Source organism: Lagenorhynchus albirostris, chromosome 5 (assembly GCF_949774975.1).
Source record: "Lagenorhynchus albirostris chromosome 5, mLagAlb1.1, whole genome shotgun sequence".
Lineage (NCBI taxonomy): Eukaryota > Metazoa > Chordata > Mammalia > Artiodactyla > Delphinidae > Lagenorhynchus > Lagenorhynchus albirostris.
The window spans coordinates 8,221,277-8,247,035 of record NC_083099.1 but is presented as its reverse complement, the minus strand read 5'-3'; the positions used below and the strand labels follow the sequence as shown (position 1 = coordinate 8,247,035).

General features: G+C 40.5%; 1 protein-coding gene across 1 annotated transcript in view; it reads left to right on the top strand.

Moving 5' to 3' along the window:
• KCNH8 (potassium voltage-gated channel subfamily H member 8) overlaps positions 1–25,759 on the top strand; it is a 384,891-nt gene that overhangs the window by 117,893 nt on the left and 241,239 nt on the right. The window contains exon 2 of the mRNA XM_060149115.1: positions 7,312–7,545. Within this exon, the coding sequence (XP_060005098.1) occupies positions 7,312–7,545 (234 nt within the window). The remainder of the gene's footprint in view (positions 1–7,311; positions 7,546–25,759) is intronic.

The window sequence follows — 25,759 nt, the reverse complement described above, 5'->3', positions numbered from 1 at the left end:
CTCATTCATTTTACTTTTGATGAATCCTGCCCTCCTGTCTTAATTAAAAATCATTCTTTTTCTAAATGAAACTCATTTACTGAATTCTAAGAGACAGTGCACCTGAAAAGAAATAGCACCACTCACCACTGAAGTTCACACAGCTGAAAAATGGAATTTGCAAAACTTACTGGTGATTTTGCTAATACCAAATTATGATAAAGAGTATACTAAACTTGCTTTGAATTTATTCGTCTTAATGAGCTTTTATCTTTGTTTATTGGAAATTTAAAAATTTGTTGATCTAGATTCTTTCTACTTCATCAAAATTACTATTTGTCTTTAATCAAGTTATTTTTATTAAGCCATTCAAATGCATGGTTAAATACATTTTAAGATGTTTCCGAATAGGTATTCATGCATATGCTACAAAATTCAAACACTAAAAAGAGAATATGATGAAAATCAGTCTCCTTTCCTTTTTTGTTCTCAGCCACGCAGGTGCCCTCCCTCATTCGTTTACTGTGACTAGGTTCTTCTAGATCTTTCCAGTGATATTCTAAAGGAGCTTCTCAGACTTTACAATGTGCATATGAATCTTGTTAAAATACAGATTCTTATTTAGGGGGTGTGTGCTGAGGCTTGAGATTCTCCATTTCTAAGAAGTTCCCAGTGAGGCTGCTAGCTTCACTGGCGAGGTGGTGAAGCACATTAGTTTATATTTGTCTCCGTGTTTACTTGTTTATTGGCCTTAAGAGAGCAAGATGTACTCATACATATACACAACTTTCTGCTTTCTACTATGACTTCAGCCCTAGGGTTCCAGCTTTGAGCTTTGCTTTGTTACAAAGTTTTCTTCTAATCTTTGCCTGAAGTGATCATTTATGCAGTATGTTAGAAATCAAACCATAAATGATGAACGTTAGCAATATAACCATTTGAAGCATGCTACTAGGTGATGTGTAAATTGTAATGACTAGGAGAATCCCTCTTTGCAAATTTGCCATCTGCTTTTTAAAGTAAGGCTAGAAAAGTCCTCAATTCCAAGCAGCCTCTAAATTTTAGCAGAGAGCATACTGAGGACTTTAGCTTGCAGCCAGTACCATTAATCTAATACAGATGCCATCATACTTGGAAATGATACAATTAAGCTCCCCGAAAGCAATATAAAGTGCAAAGATCATTTAAATATTTTAAAGTCATAAGCATTCATATTCTCTGTACCTGGATAAAGTAGTCTCGAGAGATGGCGGTGATCGATATCACAAGAGGTACAGATGTTGTCTTTGTTGGACCTGTATGTAAGTGTAATTCAGACAGCTTGGGAGCAACCCATAAAAGAAAATTAAAATTTCATGCTTGTTTCTTCCCCTCTACAAGAAAATGGAGGCCTCTAAGATTCAAGTTTGCCCATCTGTACGGTGTGCGAGTCTGTTCATATGAGTACTTGCTAACGCAACACAAGATTTGGTTTTAAAAGAGAACCTGTATCAGGGGCACTTTTCAGAAATAAAGATTTGGACCATCAAAGTCTCAGTTTCTGTGTCTTCGGCAGAAAGAGCCGGGGGTACAGGTTTCTCTTTGATGCCCAGTTAGTATCTCTCAGTGATGCTCAGTTAGTATCTCTTAGTATCTCTCAGTGTGCCTTTTGGTGTCACTGGCTCGGGGTCTCCATGTGGAGGATTCTTAGACCGGGTGCTGAGCTGGTTGTCTTAAAGGACCGAGGTTGAGGGGGAGAGTGATCTGGATCTGTCCAATCTCTTAAGCATACACCATTCTACCAGTCGTGAATCTCAAACTTAGGTGATGTAGGCGTGTACTAAACAGTATGCAGAGTCATAGAAAACAAACAGCATATCCTCCTGAATTTTCAATTGAATTAAAAATATGGCAGGTCCATATTAAAACATAATAAAAAACCACTCAAACAAGCATAACTGCAAAATTCTGTTGGATTTTTAAGTTAACCTGAGATTTCAAACCAATATCTATCGAGCTTAGATCAGGGCCTCTAGGCTCCTTGGAATGCACATTTAGTGGCTTCGGCCACTAAATACCCTTCTACCTAGTAGAAGGGCATTTCAATGGGGAAATTTTAGGAATACTGAAGAGGTCAGAATCCAGATCGTTTGAATTGCAACTACATTTCTTTGTCTCCTGAGGGACTCTGGAGAGTCCCTCAGGACTCTCCAAAATATTTTGCAAAATATTTTGGAGCCAAGAAAGTTGTTGTCATGTTTTTGAAATATTGACTTTCTGGAGGAAATGAGGAAGTGTCCTAGAAGTTGTTGAGAGATCCAGACTGGTTTAGGAGATGTCATCAATGAACTTCTAATAAATGATCTCTATAGAGAAAAATCTGTGCCTTTGAGATCTTTGTAGACTGAAGGGGTAAAAATATTTTTCTAGAATTAACCCATTTCTGCTGGAAGTAGAGAACAAGTCACTTCTTTACAGAAAGGATGCATGACGTAGTAAACATTGTTTGTCACATAGACTGGATTTTAATCCCTCCCTTCAAACCTTGGACTGGACACTAAAGTTCTCCAGGTCTTAGTTTTCTCATCTGAAAAATGGGCTGAGGATGAAAGGAGCTAGTAGTGGATCAGTGTTTGCGTTCTCCTCTTTTTTTTCCTTCTATATTTTTCCTTTCCAACTCCCATTCCCTTTGTGCCTGGCAGTCGACAATGAATAGTACATCTCCATTTGAATGGGAAAGTGGTACCCTACAGTAGGGACTCAGAGCAAATGGCCTGGGTCTCCACCAACCCTGAGATTCCCTCTGGTGATCCATGAAAGCTTTTGGCTAAGGAGCCATTTAGATAAATAATCAACTACTCAGAATGTAAACACATTTAAATCTTACTGTTTACCGGCACTTCGAAACTAAATTTACACAAAAGGATGACCTAGAAACAAGGAGGAAAAAGCTGTGTGGCATTTAGATGCATATCACATATGCATAATTGATTCTTTAAAAGGTTAGGGCTTCCCTGGTGGCACAGTGGTTGAGAGTCCGCCTGCTGACGCAGGGGACACGGGTTTGTGCCCCGGTCTGGGAGGATCCCACATGCCGCGGGGCGATTGGGCCCGTGGGCCATGGCCGCTGAGCCTGCACGTCGGGAGCCTGTGCTCCGCAACGGGAGAGGCCACAACGGTGAGAGGCCCGCGTACCGCAAAAAAAAAAAAAAAAATTTAAAAGGTTAAATACCCTTGACATATGTATGGTTGGTGATATACCCCTGATGGGTTCATAATCATTACGGCAGTGGCTTTGTTTTACATAATTCTAAAGTAAATGTCACATTTCTTCTTTGGAGATTCCAGGACTGGCATTCAGAAAAGCATATGTTTCTAAGTAGATAGCTGGGAAGAGGAGCTACTCTTTTCCAAACAGAAGGACTATTCACGTAGCTAGTACACTAAGCTTTATGAGAAGCCGACTGCCACTAAATTCTCTCGAATTGAAATGCAATTACATATCAAGGACAGGACAAGTGCTACCTATAAACAGAAAAGCTCAAATACATGACTTTTTTTTTTTTTTCTGTTTTGCTTTGTTTTTGCAGGGTATTTGCAGGAAGAATTCAGTACCCCAAACACACTATAATCCTTAATTGAAATGCACATATCAGGCAATTTGGTGAATCCTTTAGCGGCTTTTTTCAGAAGCTTATTGTAGCTCTGAAGGACTGGTCTTTTCTTATGTCCATAAACAATTATAAAGATGCTAAGGAAATTAATAAAAGAAGCAAGTCACTAAAAAGTATGTAGAATGAAATACCATAATATATGCCATAAGAATCAGAAAAAATAGGCAACATGAGGATACATATGTAAGTGGTAAAAACTGTGTAAATGGGAATGATTATTACAAAAATTCAAGTTATGGTTTTCTTCTTTGGGGAAGGAGGGAAATACGATTTGTGTGGTGTTCACAGGGGTTTTCACCATCCACGGGTGTTTACTGTTGTTTTTAAATACTGTTATTAAACCTTTTTTCAGGTGTGTTATATTTTCTAATTTTTGAAAATGGAAAAGGCAAAATAACAAAACACAGTGAAGAGAAAGCACAAATTAAGTTGGTTAAAAAAAAGAAAAAGACAATGTAATATGGTAATCATAATAAAAGTAAATATATCAGTCTCAGGTTGGTGGATGTATCTTCATGTCGTACTTTAAAAAAAATTAAAAGCATGCTATGTGCAAGACACAGCTATAAAATACAAGTCCCTGCAAGGGTCAAAAGTAGAAAGACAGATAAAAACTAACAAAAGGAAACTATTGTGGCTGTTTAAATGATGGGAAACTGGACTTTAGGACAAAATGTAATGTTATGTATTTTCTCTGTCTCTAATTCCTATTTCTCCATTCATACTCTGAGCCTGGGCCATCCAGGCATCTGCTCCAACCTTCCAGGTCTTTTGATAATTATCTCCACCCATTTTTGTCTTATCCTAGCTAGTCATTTTAAAAGCCCTGGATCTTCAGTTTCTCAACTCTGGGAGTAGTTATCTGTGTACCACTGATTTGGTACTTACGACATGCTGTATTTTAATGTTACAGATATTCATACATTTCTTTAATTATGTTGTAACATCCTAAAGCTAGAGATTATACTTTATTCATCTTTTTACACCCCCCTGTCACCTCACTCTAGGAACTGCCATATGGTAGAACCATGTCACATGGCATATAGTAGAGTCAATAAACATGTCAGCAGTCGACTGAAAAATGGCTTCTGAAAAAACATTAAAAGCTCTTTCAGGACATTTGAGTACTTTGCCAATGTTCTGCATTTGCATTTTCTAAGCTAGCTCTCAGCCTAAATTTTAGAATGGAAGGAGGAAGAGAAACTCAGGGTAAGAGAGTTACCCAGAACTGTGCAGAGTTGGTGAGACCAAGACCAAGAGGAGGGTGCCCCCCTCTGGACCTAGCTGGGAACTCCCATAGGTTCAAGGCTGATCTTTAAGGGCAGGGACTGCACCTAATACACTTTTCTGCCTCTCTCTGCACCTGGAACAAAGTCCATCACATCGTACACCATCAATAGATGCTTCTTCAAAGTGTGAGAGAATTAAACATTAGTCTTGGATCATTTAATTCACTCCCATGGCCTCAAAACAATGTGCCACTGAAGGCTTCCCAGTATGGACTTTAAGCTCTGACTGTTCTGCAGAGGGAGAGGGTGACTGGGCAAGGAGATGGGTAAGCCCGGCCCAGGCAGGATGCAGATGTTAGCACTTGGATTTTTACTCTGGGCTTAGGAGTGATTGGAGCAAACCTGAGTAGAGTGGGTTTGGTTCTGCCAGCTGATGGGAGTCTATGGAAACATGCAACAGATGTTTAAAAAGAGATGGGAAAGCCCATGGAACAGATCATCAGTGCCTGTCCTTCTGGCCACCAAGAAGTAGCTGGAATTTCTCTTTTCTCATGGCATACAAGATATGATGTCTGCTGCAAACCTCTTTTAAAATCCTAGTTTTTTTCTTGTTTCTTTTTGTTTTTGCGGTACGTGGGCCTCTCACCGTTGTGGCCTCTCCCGTTGCGGAGCACAGGCTCCGGACGCGCAGTCTCAGCGGCCATGGCTCACGGGCCCAGCCGCTCCGCGGCATGTGGGATCTTCCCGGACTGGGGCACGAACCCGCGTCCCCTGCATCGGCGGGCGGACCCTCAACCACTGCGCCACCAGGGAAGCCCTAAAATCCTAGTTTTTTAATAAGTAATACATAAAGCATATGATATAAAATTCAAAGGATATAGTAAGAATATGGCAAAAATAAGTATTTCTATCACCTCTGCTCATAGTTGCTCTCTCTGAAGACATCTGCAGTTACCAGTTAACCCACTTGGTTTTAGGTATACCTAAACACTTCCTGTTTAGGGGAATACACGTACATGTCTATATGGGTTTATATGTTTTCTGACAAATAGTTCATCTAATAACATACTACACCGAATCATGATTTTTTTTCATTTAACAATTTATGCCACAGTTCTTTCCATTTTTCGTTTTCTTTTTATTATCTTTAAAATCCCAGCCTCTAATACTGTCTGATACACTGACTCTGTTCAACTTTAGTTTCGTGAGTGAATGAATGAGTGATTTCGTAATAGTCTCTAATTCATTCTGAACCTGAAAGTCACCCACCAACGCATTTTATACATGTCTTGTCTTACACCCCATCTCTAATATGCATGTTTTTGCCTGTAAACATCCCTCTAAGTTAATCTCAAAAAATTTGAACCTCCCTTGAATGTTGTCTTTCAGGCTCTCCTCCAGAAGTTATCTCTAAGCGCTTAACAACTGTGTCCTGGTTTTTATTGCCCTACATTCTTATTTGTTAATATAGTAGCCATAAGGTGTGAATAATACTCTTAATAATAATTTTTATTGAGTACTTATTTGTGCCAGACATCGTGCTAAGCATTTCTCACGAATCTCTACAACACATCTATGAAGTAAGGAACAGTATCACCCTCTCTGTACACCTGTCAGTGCCCTCCCAGGATCTCCTTGACTCAGCCTTAAGTTGCTGTGCAGACCATTTCCTTATATACGGTGGCTTCCAGCATCGTGCTGCCCAAGTGACCTCCGGAGAATGTGTTCAGCCCAAGTGGGCAGGCCAAAGTGCTAACATATTGACAACCCCCAAGTGTCCTAACCAATGAGGTATAGACACTCATGGAGGTGGATAAATACCCCGGCTTTCTCTCCTCTTTGGGAAAAGTTTGAGCTGTGTTCTGCCCAGTCATTTCTTCTGTGTGTCCCTGTGTGATTGATCCTCAGTTGCTCATATCTGTAAACCGCTTTCTGTCTCACCCTTTATTACCTACCTTTCCTCCCTGCTCACTTCCTTACTTCCTAGAATCACCTGCCAAATAAACTGCTTACAGTCAAATCCTTGCCTCACGGTTTGCTTTTAGGGAAACCAAACCTAGGGAAACTGAGGTTCAGAATATGTGAGTAATTTGTTCAAGATCATCTGTACATCAAGTGGCAGATTCAAGCTATGAACCAGAAGCCACCCTCAGAAGCACCATCCCTTACTGTTAGGTAGATGGTAAGTGCCTCAAAGCAGGCCAAGGAATACTCTCTTCCCTCCATGGTGTGTTTCAAAATGCAAACCAATGTCAGAGCTTAATACATACTTCTGCTGGGCAATGCCGTTCTATGTTTTGGGGTGTCTCTTTTCCACCCCAGCCCATCAGGACTTGCATTTTAGGTAATGTTGGCTAAACATATGTGCTTGTGATTTGTTACTGAAAGTGCAATTTACAAAGAATTTCTCATGCTTGTTTACTTGCTGTCTTCTCCTTGTTGGTCTACAGATAGCAACTTCATCCTCGCCAACGCCCAGGTGGCTAAGGGTTTCCCCATAGTCTACTGTTCGGATGGCTTCTGTGAGCTTGCTGGATTTGCCCGAACAGAAGTCATGCAGAAGAGTTGTAGCTGCAAATTCTTATTCGGGGTTGAGACCAACGAGCAACTGATGCTTCAGATAGAAAAGTCCTTGGAGGAAAAAGCAGAATTCAAAGGAGAAATTATGTTCTACAAGAAGAACGGTGAGTTGGCTTTTTCTGATGGGTGCTCCTTGGACAGTTGTGAAAGGTCACCCACCTTCTTTTAACTCCCATTGCCGTAATTGCTCCATAACTCCCACTAAGGCTTAATGGTATTTTACATAAATACAGTCTATTATTGAAGTTCCACAAATAACTTGGATGATGGCCTTGTTTTAGCCATTAACAGCATAAACTACCTGAAAATTTAGCATTAGAATTACAATTATTCAATGTCAATATATTAACTGAGGTAATATATGTTAAAATAAAGTGTATTATGTTGTGGTCATGCTTAGGATATATATCAGATATGATGGTTGTTAATATATTAACAGATTCAGAGATAGTTAACTATTCAGAGATAGTTTTCCATCTTTAAGAACCACATCTCAGCCTCAGTCATTAGGGACAGAGATCCAAGTGTTTGACAGCAGAAAAAGAAGTTAATTTAAAGGACATGAGCATAGGCATTTTCTCTTCCAGTTTCCTGTTCACAGAGCCTTTCTCACTATTCTTAAATTCTAGAGACAAAATAAGAGACACACAGTGTCTCAGGGTGGGAGTACATTTTCCTGGACTCAACACTGCCACTGGGCAATACTGTTTTCTTGTGGCTATGGTTTTGACTCTCTTCTAAATGAAAAAGTATCTAGGGATGGGTGTCGTTTCCACAGTGCTTGGTTCCTACATGGGAATAGATATCATTATCCTGTAAGCCGTGGTAGAGGGGGTGAATCCAAGAGGCATTATATTGGAGAAATGCTAGATCAAAAATGAGAACAAACCATCATTTTCCAGTTTCTAGAATTCTGTCTCTTTTTTTAACACTTTTCCTTTGAGTAACATAGCCCCCTGAGTTTTATTTAGCTGGGCACATGGTCACCTAGCTAAAGAATGTATTCCCCAGCCTTCTTTGCAGTTAGCTAGGGCATGTGTCTAAGTTCTGGCCAATGATATATAAGAGTGAATGATTTATGCAACTTCTGGGTGAAATCCCTAAAAAACGAAATTGTTTGACCTCTAATTTCTCTTCTTCTCCTTTCCCGTGGTGTTGTGGACTGAATTACATCCCTTCAAATTTCATATATCAAAGCCCTAACCCCCAGTGTAACTGTGTGTAGGGATAGGGCCTTTTAAGGTTAAATGAGGTCATAAGGATGGAGCCTTAATCCAATATGACTGGTGTCCTTATATGAAGAGGAAGAGACACCAGGGATATGTGTACATGGAGGAAAGTCGTGTGAAGACACAGCGAGAAGGTAGCTGTGTATGAGCCAAGGAGAGAAGCCTCACCTTGATCTTGGACATCCAGCCTCTAGAACTGTGGGAAAATAAATTCCTGTTGTTTAAGCCACCCAGTCTGTGGCATTTTGTTATGACAACCCTAGTAAACTCATACATACGAGTCAGAATGTTAAGGCAAGGCTGGAAAGCCAGCTTCAACCATTTGTCAAGGTCGACAGCATAGAGTAATACAGAGCAACAATAGGTAAGGAGCCTGGGTGTGGTTTTAGGTCCACCTTTCCCATCCTAGACAAAGACACATCCAGTTCTATCTTGTTTGAATCACTCTATTTCTAGGTGTTTTTGTTACAACATTTAAATTGTACTCTAATTCAAGGTTTCACAACCTTGGCACTATTAACATCTGGGGCCAATAATTCTTTGTTGTGGGGGCTTTCCTGTGCATTGTGGACAATTAACAGCATCTCTGGCCTCTTTAATACTTAGTACTGGGGTCATTTTTAGGAGGAGGTATTGGAGCATGAACATGGGAACTTCATCCTCTTTTAAAAGTTATTTGTCTTTGGAGGACAGTCCTTGATTGTGTGAATTTTGGATGCATGGTAGTCAGGAAGTATTGGCAAGCACCCCTCTGGGAGGAATAGGATTTCCAGTTCTTTGGCACCAGGAACACAGTTCAGACCATTGTGTCCTTCCCAGTGTCAATAGATAAGGCCTACATTGCAAATGCGATAAAATAAAAGGATTCTAGCTCTATCTAATTTTACCACAATCACTGAAAAGGGGGCCTGAGATAAAAGAAAATGGAGTTGGTCACTGAGAATGCAAACTGGTAGGGAGTGATAAAACTGCCATCTGGTGAACAAAGGGAAAAGGAGAGGCTTTGTCTGAAATATCCGCTGACTGAAGACTTGTCCTTCTTAAGATAGGTGCCTTGTACAGGTCTCTCCAAATCCATTTGTGTTTCTTCCTTTTTAAGCCTTCTCACAATATCCAAATGTGGCACCTCTGAGAAAGGTTAAGGCCAAGGAGGAGAATTTAGGTGGCAAGGCCAAAGGGTGGAGACTTTGGAGGTCAGAAAAGTAGAAATATAAAGCACAGGGTGGGAGTGAACCCCTAAAAGAGTTTCCCAAGCCTAGTTTTTTATAAAGATGCCTACAACCTTGGACCCCTTTGGATGGAAATCATTAAAGGCACCAAGAAAGAATAAGGTTTTTAAAAATTAGGTAATAAATAAGAAGACAACTAGCTTCACAGATAAGCAAAATACTCAAACTTTTCTTTGGCTAAAATACAGAGAGTAATATTTTATATTTTTATGTGCAGGAGTTAACATTTCTTCTTTCTTGTCCTCCCTTTAAATTGCCCAGATTCTACCTATACATCAGAAGTAGACCATTACGATGTCTTTTTAAAAAGCAGTCCCCTCCACTTCTCCTGATATATAAAAGTCATTAACCACGGCTATTCTAGACAAACACATGTATGGGTACCTGAACCAAGGGTAACAATTTTATAAATTTGGTGTTTATCCTCATTGTTTTTTTTTTTAATATCAGCAATACTTTACTTATAGAGTGGTTCCCTTCTTTTTTACACGCAGCATACTTTGCACACTATTCTGTAGTTGCAGAGCAATATCTTTTACAACTGTGTATACCTTTTAGAACAACATATGCTGGATGACAATCACTCATTCTTTTGTACAGTATTACATCATATGGATCAATCATAGTATTCCATCAGGTGGATCCCCCCTAGTCACTTACAGTATTACATCAGGTGGATTCATTATAGTATTACATTGTCAGTTAAATAAACCTCTACTGATGGACACTTGTGTTCCCTCTAAAATGTGATCACTCATTTGCATAGTATTACATCATATGATTCAGTTCAACGACTCCCCTACTGATGGACATTTGTGTTCCCTCTAGAATGTTATCTGTTTTCTTTGCTCTTTCTGTCTCTGTCTCTCTCTCTCTTTTATGTACTACTGTTGTTATTTAGAAAGTTTTGTGTTTTTTCTAAAAGTTATCTTTTATGTGGTATGTTTATATTGTATAGTCCCACTTTTTAAAGATTTTTGTCTTCATTTTCTATCATAAGCAATGTTATAGTTACCCAGGAACCACTTCTCCCTCCTTTCTCTCCCCACAAGCTAATTTAAAGTAATGTCCTTTTAGTACCAGTTAATATCTATAAGATAATCAGCGTGCATGGTCTGCTTTCCTTATTATCGCTCTATGTTCCTCTCTCACCTCTTTCATAGTTATATTTACATTGTCAGCTCAAATAACAATTGCATGTATTTTGTCACTCTTATCCTCCTTTATTTAATCTTGTTGCTACAGTGAAACAATGATCACCTTATATTCTGTCCTAAAGCTTCTCCAATAATTTCTTCATTGTCAGAAGCTTGTTTTCTGAGCCATCTTAGGAAGAGGTCATGGAAACTGTTTCCCTGAGCCCCTGCATTTTAATAACAGTATGACTGTGACCTTTGTACTTGTAGATCAATTCGGGTGAAAATTAAACCTTTGGTTTATATTTTCTTCACTTTACTATCTCAATTATGTTATTCTTTTGTGTACTGGCATAGAGTATTATTTTACCCTAAAAGTACCACTAATTAAGTGAGTTGGTGTTTTGTCCTGGATGTTCAATGAATTTATTTTATTTTATTATTTCATTTCATTTTTTCATTTTATTATAATCTAATAGTTTTACTGGAATATATCTTGGCATAGACCGAGGTCAGCAAACTCTTTCTGTAAAGGGCCAGAGAGTAAATATTATACATTCTGCAGGCCATACAGCCTATGTTGCAAGTACCCATCTATGTCACCATAGTGTGAAAACAACCCAAGAAAATATGTAAATGAATGGGTGTTACTGTCTTCCAATAAATATTTTATTTGCAAAAACAGGAGGTGGGCTAGATTTGACCTACAGGCCAGTTTACTGATACCTGGTTTAGAATTTTTTGGATCAGATTTTTCCTCTGATATGTGATGTGCCCTGTAGTATTTATGTTTAAGACCCTTTTACTTGGGGAAATTTTCTTGAATTTTAATTATCATTAATCTGTTTTCTCACTTTGATTTTCCTCTTTACAGTCACTTATTACATGTGTGTTGGATCTTCTTTGCCTGTCCTCTGTACCTATCATTTTCTTCCTCTTTTTCATTTATTTTATTTTTTGTTTTCAATTTTTCACCGTGTGCAATTCCTTTCCTTTTGTGGTATCTATTCACACTTGTATTTCTTCTCTTTAAGTCTTCAGTTCTTTATCTTTCATTTATATCCTCTCCTGAGCTCAGTTAGGTCATATTATTTATATCACTCTTTTGACTTGTATCTTAGTTCAGACTGCCATCACAAACTATAGACTGGGTGGCTTAAACAACAGAAATTAATTTTCTTACATTTCTGAAAGCTAGAAGCCCCAAATCAAGGTGTTGGAATGGTTGGTTTCTTTTTAAGCCTCTCCCCTTGTCTTACAGATGGCTGTCTTTTCTCTGTGTCTTCATGTGGTCTTCCCTTTGTGTGTCTTTGTCCTAATCTCATCTTCTTATGACACCAGTCATATTAGATTAGGGCTCACCCAAATGACTTCTTTTTAAGTAATTACATATTTAAAGACTCCCATCTCCAAATACAGTCACATTCTGAGGTAATGGGGATTGGGACTTCAACATATGAAATTCTGAGGGCATACAGTTCATCCCATAACTCCTAGTCATACTGTTTCTGAGCTTTTATAAATCAATGTAGGTTATGTATGTAGTTATTTCAAAGTTTGTAAATTTTCTTAATTACTTTTTACTTATTTTGAAATATTTGGGTTTTGTGTGCTTATGGAATATTTTGGATGTGTTTTTACTTTCTGTATCTGTATTCAGATAATTTTTCTCTTTATCTTCTCTTTCATCTTTTTCTATTGTCATGTTTGAATTTTTTTCTCAACTTTAAGAATATTGAAAATAGAGGTGTGCTAGGAAAACTTTCCTAAACCTATGTCTCCTTTTGCCATTCCCAAAAAGTTTTCTTTTTTTTTTTTTTTTTAATGCTTTCCCCATATAGCTTACAAGTTTGGTTTCTTTCTGAGTTAGGTCTCGTCTCCTAGTGAGGACCTGTTTCACACTAGTATTAGAAATGTTTCCTTTCTTTACCCTGATTTTCCTGCTCTGACCAAGTAGGGCTCTGGTTCGAGCAGTTTCTCCTGGGTATAGTTCTATGCCTCAGTGAGTTCTATTACATCCAGGAAAGAATTTCTGCTGGGTTTTCTGAGAACATTGGAGGCTCAGGCAACCCCAACACCATCCTACCTTTCTGTAGCCCATTCTCACTCACCTGCAAATTGGAGACTGGGAAGCTCTGTGTTAGTTTTAATCATTTTCAGATCTGTGTGTGGAATCCTCTACTTTCAGAGGATTTCTTCTTTGGGGAGTAGACACTTGTTGACAAATTATGAGGTCCCAAGCTCTAGGGCTATTAAAAACCTTCTTTCTGACATTTTTTTTTTTTTAATCAAGCTGCTGCTCCTGCAGGGGTCTAGCTTCTTAGTTGGTATTGCTCATCATTCTGTATTCTCAGGTTTATGGGGACACACTGTCATATAGTTTGGTTGATAATGTAGTTTTTGGATTTCTGATTTTGCTATCTTAGTTACTTGAATTTTGTGAAAGGATTGGGCATATTTCAAAACCAAAGTTTTCATGGCCACTGCTGTATTTTAAATAATCCCTTTAGGCAAGGTATAATTGCTTTGGGGATATAAGTACAATTTTTTATCATCTCCTTCTCCTTTCTTTCTGTCTAAATTTCCATTTGCATGGTTGGGATGTGAGGATCTTATACTAACTCATGGCATAGTGTAGAAAGGGTCCCCCTAACTCCTTTTCACTGCAGTTCACTGCTTCATGCCTGACCCATGTGTCTGATGCTCCCCTTATTGGCATTTGCAGCTGCATTCTGTGTCTGGTGATGCTCCCTACATGACTTCACTTCCGCTTAGCGCTTGAAACCACTATAGATCTCTCTTCATTTTTGCCTGTCTTTCATCATGCCACTGATCAAGGCATTCATTATTGTTCTCTATCCTCTGTATTGCTAGCCTTGGGAGGATAATGGATACCTTAGGTGAGCACTCCCATCCTTCACACATGGAAGCAAAGGGAGACTCTGAGTACACTCGAGCATCCTTTATGCTATCACGTTTCCTCAAAAGTGGGCAGCCACCTTCATGCTGATAAAGAGGTAGTCTGACAAGCAGGTTCTCTCAAGTGTCCCAAAGAGAAGGTAAAATGTCTCTTCTGCCTTCAATATTTCAAAAAAAGCTATCAAAACACTACTGGGTGTAAGGTAGGGTACAAGGATATATTGTACAACATGGGGAATACAGCCAGTATTTTGTAATAACTCTAAATGGAAAGTAACCTTTAAAATGTATTAAAAAACATAAAATTTTAAAAAGGAAGAAATAAAAAAATAATTGATAAGAAAAATACACACACACAGCTTTTCCCTGCTTCAAATCTGTGAAACCTCATAGAGAGGAGATTATTTCTGGCCTCCCCTACTTTCTCACAATCCCTCAAGCTGAGAATGGACAAGCTGGGACGTCATGTCATATTTGTCTTCTTCCTAACTCTGACTTCTTGGCTTAAATGTTAGCGGTAGAAAATTGTATTGACTCTGTGTCATGGAAGACCATCATGGTTGAATCTACAAACCCCAACCTTAATACGTTTATCTTAGCATATCTTCTCTGCAGAAAGCTTATCTTTCAAGCCTATTTTTATATTAAATAGATTCAACAAGAAGAGAAATGCTGCAAGAGAACAAAGATTTAAGAAGAAAATTAAAATGATATAGTTAATTTTGCAAAAATATTATCCTGATATATTAGTTTGCTAAGGCTATCAAAACAAATTACCACAAAATGAGTGGCTTAAACAACAGAAGTTTATTGTATCACTATTCTGAAGTCTCGAAGTTGGACATCAAGGTATCAGTTGGGTTGGTTTCTTTTGAGGGCTGACAGGAGAAGTTTGTTCCATCCCTCTCCCCTAGCTTCTGGCACTCTTCGGTATTCTTTACCTTGTAGGAGCATCACCCTGATCTCTGCTTTCATCCTCACATACTATTCTCCCTGCATGTGTGTCTGTGTCCAAATTTCCCCATTTTATAAGGACACCAGTCATATTGGTTTAGTGCCCACCCTAATGACCTTATCTTAGCTTACCTCTGTAAAGACTGTATCTCCAAATAAGGTTACATTCTGAGGTATTGTGGGTTAGGACTCTAACTTACTCTTTTGGGGGAACAAAATTAAACCCATAACACCTGGTTACATTTACATTAAACAGATTAGAATTTAAGTCACTTCCCCAAGATCATAAATAAAGAAACCAGGATATATAAAAATCCTCTGACTCTAAGGTCCTTGCTCTTAAACCACTGGCTGTCTGTGGGAGTGGGAATGGTACCACCTCCTAGGAGCATTCTGCCAGTATCCAGGGGTGTTTGACTCAAAATTGGGGGTTCTTTTGCCATTTAATGGGCAGGAATCAGGGATGCTAGATATACTGTAATGTATGGGGTGGTCTTGCAATTGAAGAATTGTCCACTGCTTAACTTGACTTTCTTTCTTCCATTCTTTTCTTTTTTCTCTTCTTTTCTTTTCTTCTTTCTCTTTCCTTTCCTTTCTTTCCCCTTCCTTCCTTTCTTCCTTCCTTCCTTCCTTTTCTTTCTTTCTTTCTTTCTTTTTTCTTTCTCTCTCTTTCTCTTTCCTTCTTTCCTCCTTCCTTCCTTTTCTCTATCTCTCCTTTCTTCCTGAGCTTTATTGAGGTATAACTGATATACAAAATGTTTCAAACATTTAATGTGTATATTTTGATGAGTTTGGACATATGCATACAGCCATGATACCATCATCACAATCAAGGTACTAAGCATATCCATCACCTCTAAAAATTTCTTGTGTTCTTTTGTGTTTTTTTGTTTGTTTTTTGTGGTAAGAACACTTAACATGAGATCTATCCTCTTAACATTATGCTAAGTGAAGTAAGCCAATTACAGAAGGACAAATACTGCATGATTCCCCTTATATTAGGTATCTCAAATGGTCAAATTCATACATGCAGAGAATAGAATGGCAGTTGCCAGGGGTTGAGAGGAGCGGAAAATGTAAAATTGTTGCTCAGTAGATATAAAGTTTCAGTTATGCAAGATGGGTAAGTTGTAGAGGTCTGTACAGAATAGTACCTGTAGTTCACAGTACAGTATTATGCAGTGCATGACTTTCTAATGCCCCACCAGGCTTTCCAGGAAGTAAAACACTGGTTTCTAATGACCTGAACTTGGAACTTAACACACAGTGTTTTTTTGGGAAGACTTTAATTTCCTACTGAATTTCCAAGAATAAAACCATAGTGTAGTGAGAGAAGATTGAACTTTATCTCATTGAGAACTTCACCATTTAAGAAAATCTTGTCACTGTCTCCCAGTACTTGTCACAGATATGCACATCTGCCCAGGTTCTGCACTTGGAGCTACTGCATTTACAGTGATTTTGTATATTGGTCCAATTATCCAACTGCTTCCTAACATCTTCTGTTGTCGTCTGTCATACCTGAGCATTTCATGTTGTGATCCATATTATTTTACCAGAGACAACCTCACTTTTATTTCTGTTATATTACTGTTAATAATATAGAATGTCTGAAAACTTTTCTGAAAATAATGTGCATTATAGGCAGGCAAGTTTTATTATTTAGATTTTTCAGTTCTAAATAGAAAAGAGGGAAATACAAGAGTTTGTTACAGAAGGGAATCTTGAGTCTGATAGGGTCGTGGAAAAGTCTCTTAACTCACAGACTCAATCATTCCCATGTCACTTTCAAGATTTTTTATTTATGTCCATGTACCTACTGAACTATTGCTTGCTTAACGTTTTTCTTTAAGTTGACTCTTTTATTTTTACTCTAATTGCAAGCAAAGAAAACTAAATCACCACTCTCAATAGAAAACGGGGATCACTAGCTCAAACAGAAGGTAAACATAAATAAATATACAATGAAAATACCATTATTAAACTTTTAACATTAATAAAAAGTATACATGATATCTAAGTAATAATAAATCTAATTGATTATATTCTGCCAAGCAGCACATATGTTATTTTATTTAATTTTTGTAATAACACTTCAAAATAAATATGAATTATCTCACATTTACAGGTGAAGAAAGTGTGATGCAGAGAAATGATGTGAACACAGCCCTATGTGCTCACCTTGCAATTGCCCCAGCAGTTCTCCTTTGTTCATTTTCTTTACTCACTGATGCACTTCACATTTCTTCTTTTAATTTTCTCATGACATGGTAGAATGTCTAGAAATGTTAATGCCAAGGAGAGGGGAGTCCAAGATAGTGGCATAGGAAGATCCTAACCTCACCTCCTTCCATGGACACACCAAATCTATAGCTACATCTGGATCATTTCCCTTTGAAAAAGATCTGAAACCTAATTTGAAGATTTGAAAAATGCATGAGCTCATGCATTTGAAGTCCTTTGAAGAGTAAATGTCAGGGACATAATGTTAAATAAATAAAAAACTCTTCCTTCACGTGCATGTGGAATTTCACTCTGTTCCCCAAACAGGCCTCATATTGTCTTGCCTCTGGAAGTTTGCATGTGGGGTTGTTCCCTTCAGGAAGCAACTTAAATGTCCTTTCTCTGGAATTTTCTTCCAGACAGCCAGGCTAAACACCTGACCCCCTTCTCCCTGTTCCAGCAGGACCTCATACAAACCTTTGTCGAATTGTTTTGCAGTTGTTTATGTGTGTGTGTCCTCAAATAGATAATTGGAGCAGTTGGTCCTATTCATGCTTTTATTTTCCTCAGTGCCTATCTCATGAGAAATGTTTAATAAACATGTGTTAAAGGAAAAAAAAAAGATCTGAAAGCTACATGAACTACTTCTTCACAACAGGAAGCCAAGAAGACTAGCCTGTGGGGACATTTACACTGGATTAAAAGGACCACATCGAGATGGGTAGGAAAGGCAGAGACATGGTCTTAGCAAAATCCCCACCCTTGGCATGGTGACTCACAATAGGGGGGGGATCTCACCAATCCAGCACTCCTTCTGGAGAAATGAGGGGTTGGTACCCCACATCAGACACCCCAACCCCTGGGAGCTACATCAGAGAGAGGAACCCCCAAAATACCTGGCTAAGAAAACCAACAGGTGGTGTCCAAGGGACCCAAAGTGCTATAAGAAACTGAGATTTCCTTTTTAAAGGGCTCACATACAATCCCCAAGACCCAGTGAACAAACAGCAGTTTGAAAAGCATCTAGACTATATGTGAAGGGGACTCACTTGCTAACCTAGAAGCCTCTGCTGAAGGGACAGGCAGCAGTTGAAACTCTCCCTGGAGACAGAGGTGCTGGCAGGTGCCGTTATTACACTCTCCACCTGCCCCAAGAGCACATCTCTTGCCACTTTTCCAGGCACTGTCCTGCCGCCTTGCTGAAGCCAGAGCATGTGGGTAGTTGCAGCACCCTGCTTCCTGGATGGGGCTGGTGAGCATGGATGGTCGGGGCATTCTCTCACTCCCAGCCTAAAGCCAGCACACACGCATAAGCAAGGCATTCTCCTGCTGCATTGCTAAAACCCACAGGTGTATGCAGTCCAGACATTTTCCCAGTGCCTTTCTGAAGCTGGTGACTGTGCCCTACTCCCTATGCTCTGCAGCTGCCTTGCTAAAGCCAGCATGTGCACACAGTCCACACAGGGGACACCCCTTGATCCCCTGGCCCTGGTGGCCAAGGAGCTGAAGGTACTGTGTTCCACAGGACTGTAACAATTGGAAAGACAGTTATTGATAGGCCACCACCCCCAGGGAACTGCACAGACAGCAAACGGAAACACAACCCATCTTTCTGTGAAAAACGCTTGTTTACTTGTCCTGGAGCTTCAGTCTGAGGGACAGGCTTCAGGTTTCCGCCACATCTAGGGTCTAAGGAGGTGCTCCCAGGGAGAGTAGGTGGGGCGACACCATCCCTTCACACTCCTTCAGCCTCACTAAAGCGTGATAAGACTTTACAGCAAGGAGCTTAAATACTCAGCTGTAGCCCTGATTTGTGTAACCCTCACCCATGGGACACCTCCAGGCCTGCTCTGGAGGCCAGGAGGGATTACAGTTGTGGCCTCACAAGTCTGTATATATTTGCCTACTGTAAGAGCTGCTGCCTGAGGGTCTGTCTTCCAGTCCGCCAAAAACTGGGCGCTAGATGAGATTCCTCCCTTTGGGACACTGGCATGTCTCAGCATCATCTCAACAAAGGAGACATATCAAGAATAAGTCAGGTGATTTAGACCATCACAGAGCTCTGAAAGACAGCCAAGAGCTAAGGCAAGTTTGAATAAGTCCATCTTCTGCACAAGGCCACTCCTTCAAGACTGGGATATGTACCTGTTCTGCCTAATGCATAGAAACAGAAACAGAGGGTCAGGCCGAATGAAGAAACAGAAGTATGTTTCAAACCAAAGAACAAGGCAAAACCTCAGAAAAAGACTTTAAGTGTATGAAGATGAGTAATCTACCTGATAAAGGATTCAAAACAATGATCATAAAGATGCTCACAAACTCAGAAGAGTGGATGAACTGAGCAGAGAGAGAGAAAATACAAGAAAGCACCAACAGACGTCACAGAGCTGAAGAATACAATAACTGAACTGAAAAATACACAAGAGGTTCAACAGCAAACTAGATGAAGCAGAAGAACAGATCAGCAAACTAGAAGACAAAATAATGGAACTCACCCATACAGAGCAGCAAAAGGAAAAAAACACATGAAAAAAAAAATAGAAGATAAGACACCTATGGGACAACATCAAGTAGAATAACATTCACATTATGGTGGTCCCAGAGAAGAGAGACAAGAAAAACTATTGGGGGAAATAACAGCTGAAAACTTCCCTAACCTAGGAAAGGAAACTAACATCCAGGTCCAGGAAGCCAAGTCCCATAAAAGAGGAACCCAAAGAGATCCACACCAAAACACACTATAATTAAAATATCAAACATTACAGATAAAGAGAAAACCTTAAGCAGCAAGAAAAAACCAAATTGTTACATATAAGGAAACCCCATAAGACTATCAAGAGACATAGGATTCAGCTGGTCTAATGTGTTGTTTAAGGCCAGTGCTTCCTTATCGATTTTCTTCTGAATGGTCTATACAGTGATGTAAGTGGGGCTGTTGAAGTCCCCTACTATTAGTTTATTGCTGTCTGTCCATTTCTCTCTTTAGGTCTCTTAATATTTGCTTTACATATTTTGGTGCTCCTCTGTAGGATGTATTTATATTTATAAATGCTATATCTTCATGCTGGGTTCACCTCTTTATCATTATGCAGTGCCCTTCTTTGTCTTTTATGACAGTCTTTGCTTTAGTCCTTTTTGTCTTTTATGAATATAGCTACACAAGCTTTCTCTTTGTTTCCATTTCTATGGAATATCTTTTCCCATACCTTCACTTTCAATCTATATGTTGCCTTATTTCTGAAGTGAGTCTCTAGTGGGCAGCATATATTCTTAGTTCCATTACGCTCAGTTATTCAGTGTGACTCTGCAGAAGATTTTTAGAATATTTGATTATGCCCTTTAGGCATTCTAGGACTGCAGCTCTATATAGGAGAAAAGGCAAAGCCTTGGGGTTGTAGAACGTCAGATTAAAATTGACATTTTAAATGTATAACCTATGTGACTTGACCATTTGACTGTTAGGAAATGGGTTTGTAGCATTGCATATAGAATGGTTTCATGTAGGATCCAAATTTCAGAGCAAGGTGTGCTGTGCCCAGCCATAAGAGGAAAATGCTTTGTAATGGAAAGTGCAGTGTCTAAATGAGTGTCTTCTGTGAATATGGGGGTTCCCAACATGGGCATCATTTGTAGTAGCTTTAGATGTTCACCACATCTAGAGAACAATGAGCAAGTCAGCCAGCCAAGAATCTATTTCAACAGATCTAAGGAAACCAGGCTTGAGATTACAGAAAATAAAAGAAACTTTATCTTAGGCTTGAGTGAGCCCTGGGGAGGAAGGAAGATAATTCTGAGCAAAAAAAGGATCATTTCCCCACATAGCCCTGGACTCAGACGACTCCAGACCCAGAGAGAGGTGTTGCAAGGGCAAGGGCAATATTTTCCTAAAGATCTCCTCAGGGCTTCCCTGATGGCGCAGTGGTTGAGAGTCCGCCTGCCGATGCAGGGGACACGGGTTCGTGTCCCGGTCCGGGAAGATCCCACATGCCGCGGAGCGGCTGGGCCCGTGAGCCATGGCCGCTGAGCCTGCGCGTCCGGAGCCTGTGCTCCGCAATGGGAGAGGCCACGGCAGTGAGAGGCCCGCGTACCAAAAAAAAAAAAAAAAAAAAAAAAAAAATCTCCTCAGACTGTTGAGGCTGCCAGAGCCGTAGACCCACGGACATGAGCTTAGCATGAGATTGTTACTGACCAGGGTTCTTGGCCTCCTCAATCAATAGTAATTGATGAGGCTAGACAAGAAATTCAGGAAAGGCTTTATTGGGGCCCCTGCTTCAGCAGGAGGGAGCAAGAACAAGCAACAGGTTCCCTTGCTCGCTTACCCGGGATGGGGGTGGGGGGGCGAGCTGGTTCCTTATATGGGGTGAGGGTAGGGGCAGGTCCAGGGGTGGGGCCAGAGGTGTGGCTTAGGTGGTTTGCCCACCTCTTTGGTGGTGTCGTGTGTAGGGGGCATGCACGGTACCCTGCTTTTGCTTGCGGCTCTTCAGAAGTAGCAATTGGGTTTTTTTGGTCTTTTTGTATCTTGTTGTCCATAACTTGCCCCAACTGGGCATGTACACAGTTATTTTTAGTCCCTTATAATTTCTTTGTATTTTGTGGCTGGAAGAGATGTTTGTCCAGGTGCAAGCACTGCAGCAAAGGGTCCCAGGTCCCAGCCTGTCTCAGGGTGATGCCTTTGGCACAACTGAGGGCATCCAAGTGAGCCTGGAGGGCAACGCAGAACGCAGAGTGCTGCATGCTTGGAAGCCAAGAAGACTAGCCTGTGGGGACATTTACACTGGATTCTAGAAGTATTTGTGAAGAGCCCTTTTGGAGACTTGGTTTACTGAAGAGCTGGTGAGGATGGGACCTTGGAAACTTTTTTCTGGGAAATGGGTGCAACCGTATTCTTACTTACAGGCTGGTAGAAAGTTCATTTGGTATTCCAGCTATCTACAGCTGTGGAAGAGCTACCTTAGAACTTAGTGGCTTAACATAGAAACTCTTATGCCTTACAATATTGTAGGTCAGGAATCCAAGCTGGGCTTGGGCTGAGTGATTGATCTTTCACGTGGAGTTAGCAGAGGTTGGTTGTGAGGTGGGGTTCAGATGGGAGATGCACTGCTTTGCAGGATCTCAGATGGCTTCACTCAGGTCTGGCATCTTGAAAGTCTGGGATCAGTTGGGACAGTGGACTGAGGTGTCTGCCATAGCCTCCTTAACCCCGGGGGCCCCAGGTAGTCTAGGCTTCCATGAAGCAGGCAGAAGCTGTGAGACCTTTTTTGACCCATTTTAGGAAATCTTCTAGCATAACCTCTTCCATCCCACATCGGTACTGTGGATGGAGCAAACATAAGTCCACCCAGATTCATGACGGGAGCACCTAGACCCCAACTCCTGATAGGAAGTATGCCCAAAATGTTTTTATTTTTAAAATTTATTTTTAAAACTTTATTGGAGTACAGTTTATTGACAATGTTGTGTTAGAACAGTACGGAGGTTCCTTAAAAAACTAAAAATAGAACTACCATAGGATCCAGCAATCCCACTCCTGCACATATATGTGGAGAAAACCATAATTCGAAAACATACGTGCACCCCAATGTTCATTGCAGCCATGTTTTTTAAATGCCACATCTAGATTTGTAGAAACACTTTTGGTGTGTGTGTGTGTCTAATAAGAGGACATTTAACTCTGAAATGCAGAATTTAAAAAATGCTTGCAAAATTTGCAGCTTTTATAATGTCTGAAGGGCCTACCATGCTCCCTACAGCTAAGTTATTAGAGAACCTGGGTCGGGTTGTTCTTGCTACTCTCAGCCACTTTCTCCAGCCTGCTTCCTCTGGGACCTTACTTGAGACTTTGCCTGCTCTGAAATAGAGAGCATTTTATGATGCATTTATGATGATTCTCCAGTGAATCTGTTCAGTCTTGATAGAAGATTAGTGTTCTGTATTTTCCTCCTGTGTCTTTTGCATTCCAAAGGTGAAGCTCAGAAGTGCAAATACAGTTAAGGACTTCAAAGAAATAGTGGCCAAAGGGGAAGGGCTCAGAAAGAACTTGGCTGGGGCTGGCACGTGCCACTTGACTGAAAAGCCTGCCTTGCAATTTATCTTTTATCTCTCCTGGGTTGAGGCTTTGTACCTAGGCAGCTTTCCTGGTCTGCTTCGCATATATCTGAACAAGCTACTCTGAGAGAAAGCCTGTTCTTCTTCTACACCCATGGTTAAGTTTGCACTGTATAATCAATGAGGAGTTTTATGTCAGACCGTTTATTGAAGGGGCCTGTGCTCACCCCGGCTCTCCAGCCAGGATGATCAGAGCAAAGCGAGGCAGACGTCTAACTAGGGCCTCATTTCATTCATCAGGAAGTGCTTAGCCGGGCCTGTCCTTCCACAACTGAGCGGTCACTGATACTCCCCAGCTAGCTAGATTCCTGCGGACCTTCACTTCCTGGAGGTCAGTCTTCCTGACTTAACACAGACAACGTCATCAAATAGTAACTGCTCCCATTTGCTGGGTGTTCACTGTGGGCCAGGCTCTGTGCTCTGCTCTTTGCCTGCGTTGTTTCTCCCATTATTTCTCCCATCAACCCTTGGAGGCAGATCTTAGTAATACCCCCATCTCACAGTTAAAGAAACTGACTCACAGAGAAGTTAGGGGGAGGGTCAGAATCCAGGTGCTGGCAGTGACCCCTGTGCTCTTCAACACTAAGTCAGGCCGCCAGGCATGGCCACCCCAGCTCCCCACCCAGGATGGCCTGGCACTCTCTCACCTGCCCTGGCCCCTGAGTGGGGATGGCTGGACTTCCCAGGTGCTAGAGGCCCCTCTCAAGGGATAACTGGCAGACTGGGAAGGCAGGAATCCATTAAGTTGGTGGGGGGATAAATTAGGAGTTTGGGATTAATTTATACACATTACTATATATAAAATAGATAACCAACAAGGACGTACTATATAGCACAGGGGACTCTACTAAATATCCTATAATAATCTATAAGGGAAAACAATCTGAAAAAGGATATATATATAACTGAATCATTTTGCTGCACACCTGAAACTAACACAACATTGTAAACAAACTATACTTCAAAAGAAGAAACAAAAAAAGTAAAAAAAAAAAAAAAAAAAGAATCCATTAAGTTACTCATTTTTGTACCTGTGGTTCTTCATTATTCCCATCTTTAGGAGCCAGAAATGAAATATAGCCACAGGCAACGTTTGAGACTCTTTGGAGTTAAACACATTGCCTTTGAAATAAGAGAAGCTCATTATTTGAAAGGTTATCTCTCTTTCTGGGGTGGGAAGAAATGATACTGAACTTGCAGGAAGCCATGGTAAAGGTCTTCCCACTACATTTCCTATGCCCGGGCCAAGGACTAGCTCTGAATAGCTAGTAGAAAGAGATCAGAAACTTGGGGTGGAATCTTAGCTCTCTCCACTCACTAAGAGTGTACTGTAGTTCAGCGACCTTGCTTGTCTGAGCACCAGCTTGATCTTCTCTGAAGTAGAGCAGCAATGCCACCCTCAGGGATGTCTGATGAAGGACCAAATGAGATAACCATGGGTCAGCGTGCATTGTCAGGACAGGCTACATCATTTGCAGTTGCAAAGTGAAAATGCAGACCCCTTTGTTAGAAAAAACTTACAAAATTTCAAGATGGCAACAGCAGGTCTTGAAACCAAAGCCTGGGGGCCCTTCTGAGTGTAGGGACTGTGGACTACACAAGTTGCATGCCTGTGAGGCCGGTTCTGAATATTATAGCCATTTAACGAGTACCCCTTCCTCCCCTGACATGTTCTCCCAACAAGAAGAACCCATCTCTCAGAATGCCAGACCTTCAGAACCTCCCAGTTAGACACCTGAGTCCAATGCCTGCCCCTGGGGAGAACCTGAGCCCTGCCCTGTGGGCTGGTGTCCAGCCTCCTACACCCTTCCAGAAAGCCATGGACATCTCACCACCTAAAAGGAGAGCATATAACGATTTTATGATGTCTTTGCCAAGAGGCTCTATCTCTTTCAAGTTGTGTATGAATTACAAAATTAACAACAAAAATTGCACCATTCTAGACATGTTAAAAGTATACTTCCAACATGAATAATTATAAAATATTGACTGGTTACAAGTGTAAAAAAATAGAGCTGTGCTCTATTTCTTAGTGACACCCATCAAATGTACACAATAACTGTTACCAGCAATTCAGACCTCCAGGGGTCCCACCTGGACCCTTTTGCCCTGATATAGACAGCCATCCCTCCTGCCACTGCCCTTGTTCAGATTCTCATGATTCTGCGCCTGGGTTGCAGCAATTCCACTTCATCGGTACTAGTCACCCAATCTCCAATGGTGCCTTCTCAAATCCTTTCTTCTCACCGCTTCCAAAGTCATCTTCCTACAGTGCAAACCTGATCATACTACTATCCCATGACCAAGGCTTCAGTGGTTCCTCATAGTGTCTCAGGATAGATGCAAATTCTTTAGGCTGCATATAAAGCTACTGATGAGCTTTCTCTGGTCTGTAGTCTATCTCTTCAAACTCATCCTTCCCCTTTTCCACTCTCCCCCTCCCTCACTCATCATTCCCATACAACACCCCGCTACCTCCCCACTCCCCCTTCAGCCTGATTCATTATTTAATGCTTCTTTTTT